The 13,133-nt window shown below is 28.6% G+C and overlaps 1 protein-coding gene across 1 annotated transcript in view; it reads left to right on the plus strand.

The window, feature by feature from the left end:
* The window catches only part of LOC143237044 (splicing factor 3B subunit 3-like), a 112,810-nt gene that overhangs the window by 46,303 nt on the left and 53,374 nt on the right, over nucleotides 1-13,133 (plus strand). Inside the window, 2 exon segments of the mRNA XM_076475878.1 lie at nucleotides 6,489-6,592; nucleotides 12,085-12,346. Coding sequence (XP_076331993.1) covers nucleotides 6,489-6,592; nucleotides 12,085-12,346 — 366 coding nt within the window.

The following is a 13,133-nucleotide window of genomic DNA, read 5'->3' on the forward strand; positions in this document are numbered from 1 at the left end:
GTATCCTGTGATATAAAACTGACACTTTAGTCTTCTCTGTCTTGGTTGTGTTTTAGTGGATTACTATTTTGTAATATACAGTCACATTGCAGTTATTGTACATTATTTATATTGTATGTATATATATATATGGAGAGATATTATTATTATTCATAAATAAGTCACTAAACTTATTTTTTAAAAATATAGAATAATAAATCAAAAAGTAAAGCAAACAATTTTCTCTGCTTGCTATGGCTTTCTTAATTGGTTGCTGCTAGACATAAGTTCCTAAGCCTATTACAGTTTTGCATGTGGAGGATATAAAACAAAATTTTTTTAGGTTTTATGTTTACAGTTGAATAACCAAACAAAGTCACAAATAACTACACTGATACCATAGAATTCCAATATAATTTATTGTGTTTAGTAACCAAGATTCATTTAGATTTCAAAAAATGTAAAACTTTGAGCAGATTAAAGACAACCTACCTCCTTGAAATCTTGGATCAAAAGAGCACAATAGCTTTTTCAAAGATTAAAATGGCTGAGAAAACCACTTTCTAAGTTGTTCATTGGTTATTTATGTGTCATATACTGTAGTAAGAGTATATAGAAGGTGATTTAAAAAAAATGGAAAAAGTTGAACGTGTTTGATTCAGTACATAATCCATATCTAAGCAAAATGAAAAGATATGAGGTTTTTATTTTATATCTTAGCTTGTAAATATTGGTAATATGAGTTTGTAATTTGTACAAAACTATAGACTTAGTATTTGGATATCACAAATATGTATATTTAAACAGTGCTGCACTCAGCATGCCATATAACTCACTAAAATCTATATTTAGATGTGTTCTTTTAATATTTATTTTTAAATTAAGATATTAACTCATATATAATATTAAAGTTTGAATTGTGATCTACAATTTGATTCCAAACTTACTGACATAAATCCAGAAAATAGCAGTTCAATAAAATTTTGAATGCATGTCAACAAAATGAACCCAGATTTGAAAAGTATTATCTGTGGTCATAAGAAGAAATGTAAGTGTCTATAACAATACTCAAGCATTGAAACACTTATTTTAAAGAAGAAGTAAAGTAACTAAGATTTATTTTGTACTAGTTTTCGTAATCCTTCCAATGCCACTGTATGGCATTATGTCAAGTATGACATTTAACTGATGAAAGTTAATCTGTATATATAAATTAAAATGTACATCATTCTGTACATTAATTCACTCAACTATATGACCATTCACCAACAAACATGATAATGTGATTCCTACAGTTCCCAAAATTAACATAGAGTCAAAATTTCTACCAGATTTTCCAGATAAATAATATTTAGATTTTATTTCAGATTCTCTCTTTTTGTTATGCTCACTGTACATCACTGCATAGCAACAAAACTATCACATTATTATTATTATGGTAACAATGTTGTTTATGTTGAATGCATAATGTACATGTTAATTTGAGCTTTAAATTCTCTGTTCTTAATAATTGTTAGTGATATAAAAGCAAACTGTGTAATTCAGAAACATCTTCCCAAGTTTTCAATGAATCATTCAAACAACTACATTATTATTCCAGATAAATATGGTAACTTAGTTAAGGATGTAGAAGAGCTAAAGGTTAAAGTGATCTGTAATATTTAAGAAAATTATTAATGGTTTTGTAAAAGAGGGATTCTTGCAATTTCAAGTCATACTGTTCATGACATAAATGATCAGTTATTGCAAAAGTTTCCCAGGTGAAAATTCACTTGAACTTAACTGTCTGTCAGTTGATGCTGTAAATTATCCAACTGAATTCCTTGTTTCTCATGAATCAGCAGGGATGCAAGATCACATTCTGAAATTAACTCTATCACCACAAGTATCTTTTACTGCTCATGACACAAAGTTTTAGTGCCTAACATTAAAAAATTTATTAAACTACTTTTTGTTTTTCTTATACCAATTAGAATAGCTATAAAATCTTAACCACTAATCCATAGTTTAATAGTATATAAGTTTTAAGTTCTTAATTCTACAAAGCAATATTTTAAAAAATCCTGAATTTCCCCTCTTAACCACCATTCCTGAAGAAAGTATGAAAATTTGTAAATTACTTTGTATAATTGATGTTGCTCAAATAAACCACATTTATTATTGTTTTCAATTTTGTTTGGTTACAGAGCTATCAAATAGGAAATCAGACCAATCCTGTCACACCCACCTATCACATCCTTTCTTTCAAAATTTTGTACTAGTTCTCTATAATGATTAGTTATACATTACCCATAACCAATAGAAAGTCAAAGTTTTCACTTAACAAATGATGTGTTGTGTAACATAGTGTTCTGAATGGTTAAATATCAATTTCACTTCAGGTTACTAACTTCGTTCCTGTGAGAAAATTAATGACTAGCTTGGATTAATTTGTAAAGACTCTTGTCGCAGAGTTAAAAAGCCACAAAAATTTTGAGAGGTAATGGGATTTGTCTACTCGCATGTTTGAGCCTCATATTCCTTGAATGATTTACAGCTTATAATGGTGCAGGCAGTAGTCAGACATAGTTTAAAGGGCAGTGAAACAATACAGTTTAATTATAAATAAATGTATACTTTTATGAACTTAGAGCTACTTGGGATAAATGAATGTAATTTTATGTTACAATAAGAAATCCTTCTAGAAAAAAAAAGTAATTTAGATTTATTTTGATTTTTTTGGTGGTTATGAGGTTGGTTAAATTGACTAATTCTGTTTTGAGATAGGGTAGAGAAAATAACAGAAAACTTTAAACTTTGCAGAAAAAAGTTTGAAATGTATTTTGGAGATCTTGGGAAGATCTTAAAGGAAGTTTAAGATTTTTGAGATAAGGAATAGTTTTTTTTTAATTTTAACATGAAAATTACTTTCTGCATGAACTATTCAAAAGATATGCTTGATATATTTATGGACAAATCTTTATTTTATTTTATTAAAAATACTTCACTAAAAAAATAATTTTTTTGTATGTGAAAGACTTGTAATGTTAGCTGAAATACTGTCCAATTTTGTGAAGATATACGCTATGTTGAAAGATAAAAGTATTAAATCTACAAAGACTTTAAATTAGTACAAAGAGATCATGTGGTCAGTCATATAGACTGATTCCATGTTGAAGGAATTAGAGATTGGTTCACCAATGATGTCATTGAGAAATCTTGTTCCTCCAAAATTATGTATAGCACAAGTTGAGTTGTTAAAATTTCACTGAAACATGCTATTGAAGCAACTGATCATGCCAAAGGTGAAGAGGTCTTTATTACAAGAATTCCCTTGCTACCAAGTAATTACCACTGTGGTTTTAGAATGCTCCAATTCCCAGTTACAATTTGTGTTGTATTGTCAATTAATAAGGCAGAAGGTTAAAGTTTAAAAATTGCTAGATTGTTCCTAAAACAACCTTGTTTTTCACATGGTAAGTTCTATTTTAAATTTTCAAGGTTAGATATCATAAACACCTGTTCTTATTGTCAGAATATGGAACAGGCAGTGTGATATATTAAAAAGCTTCAATTTAGATTATGTAGTTTTTGTTTCAAAAATCAAAGGTTTAAATAAAAATTGAATTTTTAACTAAATGTTCTTAAAAGTAATTTCATTTTTTTAAAATACCTATTTTAAGTAATTTGGACACCTGTGGAGAGAATGGGCAATGCATTTAGTAATTCATAAAACCCTTCAAAGCTAAAAAGAAATGGACATTTTAAGATTACATCACAGTAATCTTGTAACATTTTGAAATATAAATTTGATATTTGTTAGCTAATTTACAAATTATAATGAAATTAATACCACAACATGACAAAATAATATACTAAATTCTTGTACATTGTTTCCACAACCACTGGTCTGGAAACTATGTTTCTTATATAATTGGACAGAATTAGTTTATTCTTTTTCTAAAATATTGTTTATTACAAAAACTATTAATTGTTCATCAAAGAGATACAAGTTCAACATTTATATCTTTGCTTACTGCTGTTATTTGTTTCTTTATATATTTCTTTCTAACAAACCTGAGGTAAATCTGTATCCTTTATTGTACAGGAAATAAGTTGCAAGCAGCCATTATATGTAATTTTTTATGTAGTTTTATTAAAAGAAATAAAACTGCAGACAACAGATTGCAAGAAAAAATAATCCAAAGTTTCAGAATAGAAAATAATTGTCAGTAATTTTAGAAACAAGTTTATAACAAAAATGTGTGGATAGTTGGTTCTTGGCAACACCTACTTCAAAACATCACTGTTTTTAAGCTATTTTAGTCAGAAAGTAAGCTTCAGGTTCATTCTAAATTTATGAATTTCTAGCTTTATCTGTTGACAAAGATGTCTCTGCATAGATGGAAAATTAATTTATTTATATTACCTGAACAAAAATTCCAAAAGGAAGGTAAAGATTCAATTTTTTTTTAAAAATGTTTTATCTGAAATGAATATTGGTAAAACTGAAACACAGGATAGTTGAAAATCTCAACATTTCTGTTATTTCCTTTAGTGGAAAATGTATCAGGATACGTACAGTTTTTCAAAATTTCGATGTTAGACATTTTCTCTATCCAAATGTGACATGGAATGTCCAGGCTAGAAACAACCTGACTGCTGTCTTGTTTTTTTAATCAAACATTATTGATTTTTTCTAATTCAAAAACTTTATTGAACACTGGTTTTGTACATAAAATTGTTTTCTTCAGTGAGGTGAAAAATAACTATTAATCCATAAAAAGTGCATATTGATGTATTTTGTTGTATTTAATTTTATGAAGTTCTCCTGTGCATTATTTTATGCAGGAATCCTTTTGTGTGATTTATGAATACTGATTTATTCAAAGGTTTTAGGAAAATGATGTATTTCTTGTATTGATTGGAATTTTATATATTTGAAACCTTTCCATGTGGTTAGGGGTTGAATCTCGTGTTATCATGTTTTGTGCACTTAAATTCAGAATTTCTTTAAATTATTATTTTATGAAAAGATATCCATAAATTTGGAATAAAATTGTAGATTGTAATTCAGTTACTACTCTTATGCATTGTTTAATTTTTTATTTCAAAAGTATTAAAAAAGCATTGCCAAATTATTTGTGTGTGTATCACACAGTACTTTGTCTTCTGCACTTCCTCAGATCATATTGTGAGCATCATAAAATGAAAAGTCTGCAATTTTTAACAAGTTATAAACTTAAATACCAGTAGTAACAAATTAAAATATAAAATATGAACCTCCTACCTTTTCTGTTTGCTGAGATATCAGTATATTTATTGAATTATTCACGTTGGCTCTACCCACCTCTTCTTCTCAACTGCTTATTTTTAACCAATCTAAAGCTCTCATTTTGAACTTTGTAAAGCTGTTATAACCAATGGAGAGTTTTAAGAATGGTTTTCAAGACAGTATTCCAGTTGGGAATGAGATTTTTCTAGATCCAACAAATGCAGCTAAGTTAGAAAACTTAATAAATTACACAGATTTTTTTTGGTATCAGGATACTAATTTATAATTTTTTGTTATTCTAAAGTGCATATATAAATCCTACAAAAATAGTATTCTGTGTGTGTGAAATTCAATGAGGTTTAGCAGCTACAACATGAGTATAAAAACTTTGAAACATCGTAAGTAGTATAGACCATTGTATTGTATATATTTTTTATTTACTATATGTTTTAAGAAAAATGACAAATTTGAGAGTATTCATAAACAGTGATACACACACACAATATGGGGTAACCAAAATGTTACTGTACTTTATAAAATACTTGTAGGTTAGTGCTAAGGCTGAAAAAAAGTATAACATTTGTACTTTGTAAAGACCAGTTTTATGTTATTGGATACAATAACTTGAGCAGTGCATGCTTGTGGTTTCCAACTTGTTTGGTAGGATGATTAATTAAATGTGGTTCAAAGGTCAGTAAAACAGAAATTAATAATTATAAATAGATGCATACTGTTATGAGAATTAAAATGTTTAGGATAATCAGTTATGTTTTCCTGTTACAATTTGCAGGCATTCCAAAGAGAAAAAGGGGTACTTTTTTTTTACTCATTTATTATGAGGGCTATGAGGTTAGTTAACTTGATCAACATTGTATAGAGTTAGGATACAGAAAAGTATTTTTAATCATAAAATCAAAAGTACTTTTCATGTTAGATAAGATACCAAAAGCAAAATTTTGTAAGCAAATCTTTAGTTAAAAATACTTAATTAAAAATATGATATTTTGTAATGTTTATTAATGAATTATAACATTATTTCAAAATATGCTTTTGTTATTGGTAATGGTATGACTACTTTGATGGTTACATAGTAGGTATAATGCACCCATCCCCACAGTTTAATAGTTAATGCTATCTGAAGCTGATTCATAATTTTGTCATTTTATCTTTGTGCATGTTGATAATGAATATAAGTGACTGGAATTTTGTAATACTATTATCAAGAGATGCTTGAATCAACTTATTTTAATTTCAGGTAACAGAAATCAAGCTTAAGTATTTTGACACTGTTCCTGTAGCAACTGCTATGTGTGTTCTGAAGACAGGATTTCTATTTGTCGCTTCTGAGTTTGGAAACCAGTAAGTATAAACTGCTATTGCAGGAAGCAAAAATGTCAAATCTAATCAAATTAATGTAGCTTGAATACACTGCAACCATTTTAGTATGAATATAAGTTGTGTGAATGGCATTATTTCATTAAACAATAATTTTAACATAACATTAAAGTACAGCAAGGGATATGTTAATCCATTTATACTGTCCTATCCACTAAATTAAAATAATATATTTAAAAAAAAGAAGAACAAAAGTTAGCTCTTATTACTCAAGTATTTAAGTTTTTGTTTAATGAACTAAACACATGTCAAAGAATGTAGCACTTGTTTACTCGCATTCAAAATTTTATTGAATTATTATTTTATGAATTTATATCAGTATGTTTGATATCATACTGTATATTATAATACAAAATTTAGTATGATGCATTAGTTAACTTCTCAACATAAAAGTAAATTTAAAAACTCAGTTAACTATTGACTTTTGTGTCATGTGGTATGTTGAATGCAGCATTGGTTCAGATTAGATGCTTATGATTTTCAAGTATAGTCTGTAGATTCTTATGAGTAAGGATCTCGATTTACCGATATTGATAAGCTAGATCATAATATAAGCATCTCCTGTCTTTTCTATTTACTGTGATATTGTTACATTAACTGACTCAATCACAGTGGTTCTGCCCATCCCTTTCCATTTTTCGAAGGAGTTGCTCAAATACACCTACTTCTGTCTGTGATGTGTGAATAACCAATTGAAAAGTCAGAATGCCTCTTGTGACAGTATTTACTATTATATATTTTTTTAATATTGATGTTTGTTTCAGCTAAGTATATATATTTAGAAATACATGTAACTTGTATTGTTAAATCTGTATTGTGAAATTCCTGCCTATTTACTAAAGTTGTAGAAGATTCTTGAGTGTAAGAATCAATAATGTACTATGTATATATGTTAGTACTAGTGATTGCCAGTATTGTTACTAACTGAATTTTCAAGAACCTCACTCAACATTAATAAGACAATGCGCCAAGAGACTATATATATTGTTGGTTTGCTACACACAGTTGGTACACTATAAATTTCAAAAGCTATAACTGTGACTGATGTTTATTGATTGGGAAGCTGCAGGAACATTTATAGATTTCAAACATTACAGACTATTTATCTTCAGTGGGTGTAATATCTGTTATTAATATTTTTACGAAGACATAACTACAGAGGTGAACATTAACGTGTGATCATTGAAGAGCTAGCTTGCTCCTTGTTAAGAGAATTGTTCCAGTATGAACTCTAAATTAATTCACTCATTGTGAACCCTCAATAGGATATCAGGAAATCTCCAGATCAGATAGAAGACTCAGTCTTGCTTGTAAGTTTGTAAAACTTTTGTATGTAAATCATTATTTGTAAAACTTATTATAAATTGTATTATTGTTTTTATATTAAAATATATTTGTTTTAAGAAAGAAAACTGTGTGTATCAATCTTGTTGGCAAACATAAATTTTATACACATTGACATTTAATTAACTCCTATATTCAAATTTAAGTACTTGCCTGTTAGTCTTCCTGGCGGGTTATGATCGTTACCATTCTGCTACAGAAGTTCTTTACAACTTTATAGATTGGATGTGAACATCTGTTTTATGCAATTTTCTATTTTTAATTGCTGTTTTGTTTTTAACTTCATTTCCTTTTATGTATTTTACTTCATTTACTTTACTTTTACCTTTTTACTGGACATTTGGCTACTCATTATTATGATTTTGCTATATATCTTTTAAAACTTCTATTATTTTACATTTTGATAATGGCTGCTATGACACATAACTCAAAACCAGGACTGGAAAGGCCAACTTCAGGTGACTGACGGTGGTTCTTGAACTTACCTGTTAGTCTTCCTGGTGGGTTATGATCATTACCATATTGCTAGAGTAAGTACTTTACAACTTCTCTTACTCTGCTTTCTCTCTTAACATTGTTGACTAGGTTTCAACATTGGTTTTGTGCTTTTTCTGTTTTTCAATGATGTTTTGTTTTACCTTCATTTCCTTTTCTGTATTTTACTACATTTAATTTCTTTTTAACGGACGTTTGGCGCAGATAGCCTAGCTGCTTTGTGCCATAAAACACTAAATCAATCAATCAATTCAAATTTAACTTAGTTTTAGGCTATTTGAAATTGTAATACGTAACAACCCCCAGTGATTTTTCTAAGCCTTTCTGAATTATTTTGTTTTGAGGACACTTTATGCTAAAATTCAAGCTGTAAGGTCAGGCTTCAGTGAGCTTGGAATTTCATATTTTTTTAAACTCAGATACAGCTTAGCTGCTAAGCTTGATAAATTATGGTAGAATTATATGGTATTGATATAGTAACATATGTTTTTTGGTTATTTGAAATTGTATGTGTAAAAACATTTAAAAAGAAAAGATTTTGTTTTACATCTTCCACATGCAAAAGTTGATTAGGTTTAGCAACCTATGACAAACAGCAGATGTGAATACAAAGTTTGTAATTAGAAGAAATAAATGTTTGCTCTAGTCTTTATTTACTCTCTCTTCTGTGTTTTAAGAAAAGTTCAATGAATAGTTTGTAAATGGCAATAATCTATATACATATATAATTTAACTGAAATATTTTACAAAATACTTTTCTATCAAAACAGCCAACACAGGTCACTTTGTAAAGGACATTTTTATATTATTGGGTATAGTAACAAGAGTGACTTGTACTGTGTTATTTGCAACTTCTTTAATGTTAGCCAGGCATGACTGAAAGCTCAATATAATACAAACAATAAATATATATAGTTGTATAATTTTGATATTTAAACTATTTAGACTAAACATTTGTGTTTTTCTGGTATAATTTGTCATTATGAAAAAAACATAACTTATATTTATCTCCTGATATTTATGGTAGTTGCACATACATTCGAATTGATCAAACTTGTGCAGATTCAAAAGTGAAAATAACAGATAAAATAAAAAAAAAATTAATGTTTGATACTTGGAAGATATAAAGATTTCACATGTAAAATTTCATAATTTTTGGACTATAAAAATATTTTATATCTTAAAATCAAAATTTCTTTTGCATGTTGGATAGTCAACATTCAAGAAGAAAAGGGCATGTGAAAAACATTACTTAAAAATCTTAAGACTTAATAGAACAATGATTTTTTGTGTATGAAAGTCTTTTAATGTTTACTAATCTGTAAAATTTTGTGAAGATATGCTTACTAATTTGAAAGCTATAACATGCAAACTGTAACAAGCACAAGATTATTACTATATCAATCTTGTACTGAGCCTGTAATCCACAGGTAATGCATTCCAGAGACCAATCACCCTGCTATAAAAATTAAAAATAAAACTTAAATGAAGATAACTCTCCCATGCCAAAATTTATTTTTCTCTCCTTTACACTTACCATTCTGGCCATTAAGTGTATCAACATTATTAATTCTTTTAACATTCTTAAACACCTCAAACAAATCCCTCCTAACTTCTCATTTTTCAAGAGAAAATAAATTCAGATATTTTAACATAACCTGGTCTGAAAACCTTTCCATCAAAGTTGTCATTCTAGTACATCTTCTGAATACATTCACATTTCGATTTCTTTTCTGAGGGAAGGATCTCAAGATTCAACACTTTAGTCAAATGTATCCTAAGAGTCTTAAGTTGTACAATGACATTATAACCTTTTTAGACTTTTATTCATGTATTTGTAGATACATCATAAAATCCTATTTACTTTGCCACTAGGAACAGCTTGGATAACTTAAAATACTGATCAACCTAAACACCAAGATCTTTTTGTCCATAAGATCTGTTAAAATTATTCTCATTAAAAGTATCCTTAATTCAAATTGTGATATCCAACATGCAGACTTGGCATTTATTATAATTGAAATCCATTTGAACTTTATTTGCCTAACCTGTTAAATTATCCAGATCCTTTTGTAAAAGAACAGCATTGTCGTGACAGTTCAGTAACACTCAAAACTTTATTTAATGTCATCAGTAAATTTATATAAATTATTCACCTTTCCTTCATTTATGTTACTGATGTAAATCAGAAAGAGTAAAGGTCCTGAAACTGATTGCTGAGATACTTCACTCGTAGTATTAATCTAGAATGAATAAACTCCATTTATATCAACCATCTTCTTTCTTCTTCCTGGCCTGTTTTCTATCCAGCACATACAAAAAATAACATATTTACCAAATGATTTTGAAAATGCAAGTCTTATCACATTAGTTCCTCTACTCTCATGTACCTAATCAGTAACTTTTGCATGTTTTGTAGTACATAAGTAATAGGTAGATTAATAAATCTCAAGAATAAACAAACATTCCATTTACCTATCTTGTATGAGCTTGTTTGGATGTTGTTCCTATTTTGATCTTATAATTAGTCTATTTGCCTATAGTCAGAGATTTTGAAATTTCCAGTCTATGCTGCTTTGCCTGGTTTTCTAACAGCAGTTATCAGAAACTAGATCCTTTAAAATATTTTAATTTTTTCTTTGGTTTTTCCACATATTGAATTTTGGATAAGTCTTAAAATGATTTGTTTTTGCTGTTCTCTGAAACTTGTTTGTCTCAAAAGCTCTGTTGTTTCATTCTACTCTGTATACTTACCTGTAATACTGTAATATTTTTGTGTAAATTGGATTCATCTATATCTGCTCTTACTTTCAGTGTATTTTTTTATACCACCATCTACCTAAAATTCTTTAAGATTCTATCAAAAAGCTTTTACCAAAAGTTAAATTATTTTCAGCTATTTTTAACAAGTTCTACCTGTGTGTTTAGTTTGAATGCTAATATGAATATTTTTGGGATTACTGCAAAGGTAAATTAAAATACTTTATAACATTTTGAAGATCATAATTTGTATTTTCATGGTTTAAATAATGTATCTGTGTAATAAATTCTTAAGTATTTAAAAATAGTAATAATCATATCTTCTGCCAAAACTCCAGTCATAAGAAATAGAAATACAGTGTCCAATTGATTGATGCAAGACCCATTTATCTCCTCAAGAAACTTCTGAATTATAATATAGTGCACATCACTTGACAAGGACTTGGAAGAAACAATACAAATAGAACAAATCATCAAATATTAAAACTGTTTCGTATTTTAGTCAGAGAAAGCTTAAAATAACTGTTCAGGAAGCATGAGCCTCTATATAGGCTGTCAGTCAGGGATGGTTCAGATTCAACTTGCTGTCAGATTATTAAAAGAAATATGTGTACATGTAAGAGTTTTTGCTCTATTTATTTACTTGTGTCCATATAATTCTAAGGACATTACACAAAGAAAATATATGCCTAAAGTGTGTTTAGACTCCATTTTAAATGAAACATTTTCTATGTACATGAAAAGAAGATTGATGAAGTTTTGTACCTGTGTTTAAAATGAGTAAAAATTAGTGTTGATTTTTTAAGAAAAACTTCTGTGATTGTCATGTAAAAAAAAAATATTTTTTTTAATTTCAGTTACTTGTATCAAATTGCACACTTAGGTGATGATGATGATGAACCAGAATTTAGTAGTGCAATGCCACTGGAAGAAGGAGATACATTTTTCTTTGCTCCTCGTCATCTAAAGAATCTAGTTTTGGTTGATGAATTAGAAAGTCTGTCTCCTATCATGCATTGCCAAATTGCAGATTTAGCTAATGAAGATACTCCTCAGTTATATACAGCATGTGGTCGAAGTTCACGATCTTCACTACGAGTTTTGAGGCATGGTTTAGAGGTAAGAATGTTTCTATCATTGAATGTGTTTCATTGATATTAAGAAGTGTTCAAAATCAACCACAACCCAAACAATAATATAAAAAAAATTTTAAAAATGCAAATTATGATTTGCATCTACTCATTACTAACATCTGTTAGAGCAATTTCTTATTTTGAGAGCCTTTAAATTTTTCAAATGGCATAAAGAAGTTAATATGAATTATATTCCTGTATTTTATAGTGTAGGAATAAAAGATTTCCAAAGAAGATAAGCTACTCAAGTAGAGAATGTGAGAAAATGACATTATCTAAAGGAGTATTAAAATTCAGTACTAGATAAAGTGTGAAGTTAAAAATAGTAAAACTGTTAAAAGTAACTTATTAGTAAAACATAAGGCAGTAGGGAACACTACATATTACTCAAATTTCCAGCAGTGAACATTTAAAAACAAAATACTCTATGAGCAGTTTTAGTGTGATTTCACCCACCTGATCTGTTGTATCTGTATTATCTAATGACTAGTGAGATGATGTTTGTCTCTTTTTACTTTTACAAATCACCATCATTGTTGTGTAATCTGAGGTTTGCAGGATCAAATCCTTATCACACCAAATGTACTCACCCTTTCATACATGGGGCTTTATATTGTGACAGTCCATCCCACTATTTGTTAATAAACGAGTAGCCCTAGAGTTTGAGGTGGGTGGTGATGACTAGCTGCCTTCCCTCTAGTCTTACACTGTTAAGTTAGGGATCGCTAGTACAGATAGCCCTTGTTTAGCTATGCAAGAAGTTTAAAACAAAT

The sequence above is a fragment of the Tachypleus tridentatus genome, chromosome 13 (assembly GCF_004210375.1).
Source record: "Tachypleus tridentatus isolate NWPU-2018 chromosome 13, ASM421037v1, whole genome shotgun sequence".
Classification (NCBI taxonomy): Eukaryota; Metazoa; Arthropoda; class Merostomata; order Xiphosura; family Limulidae; genus Tachypleus; species Tachypleus tridentatus.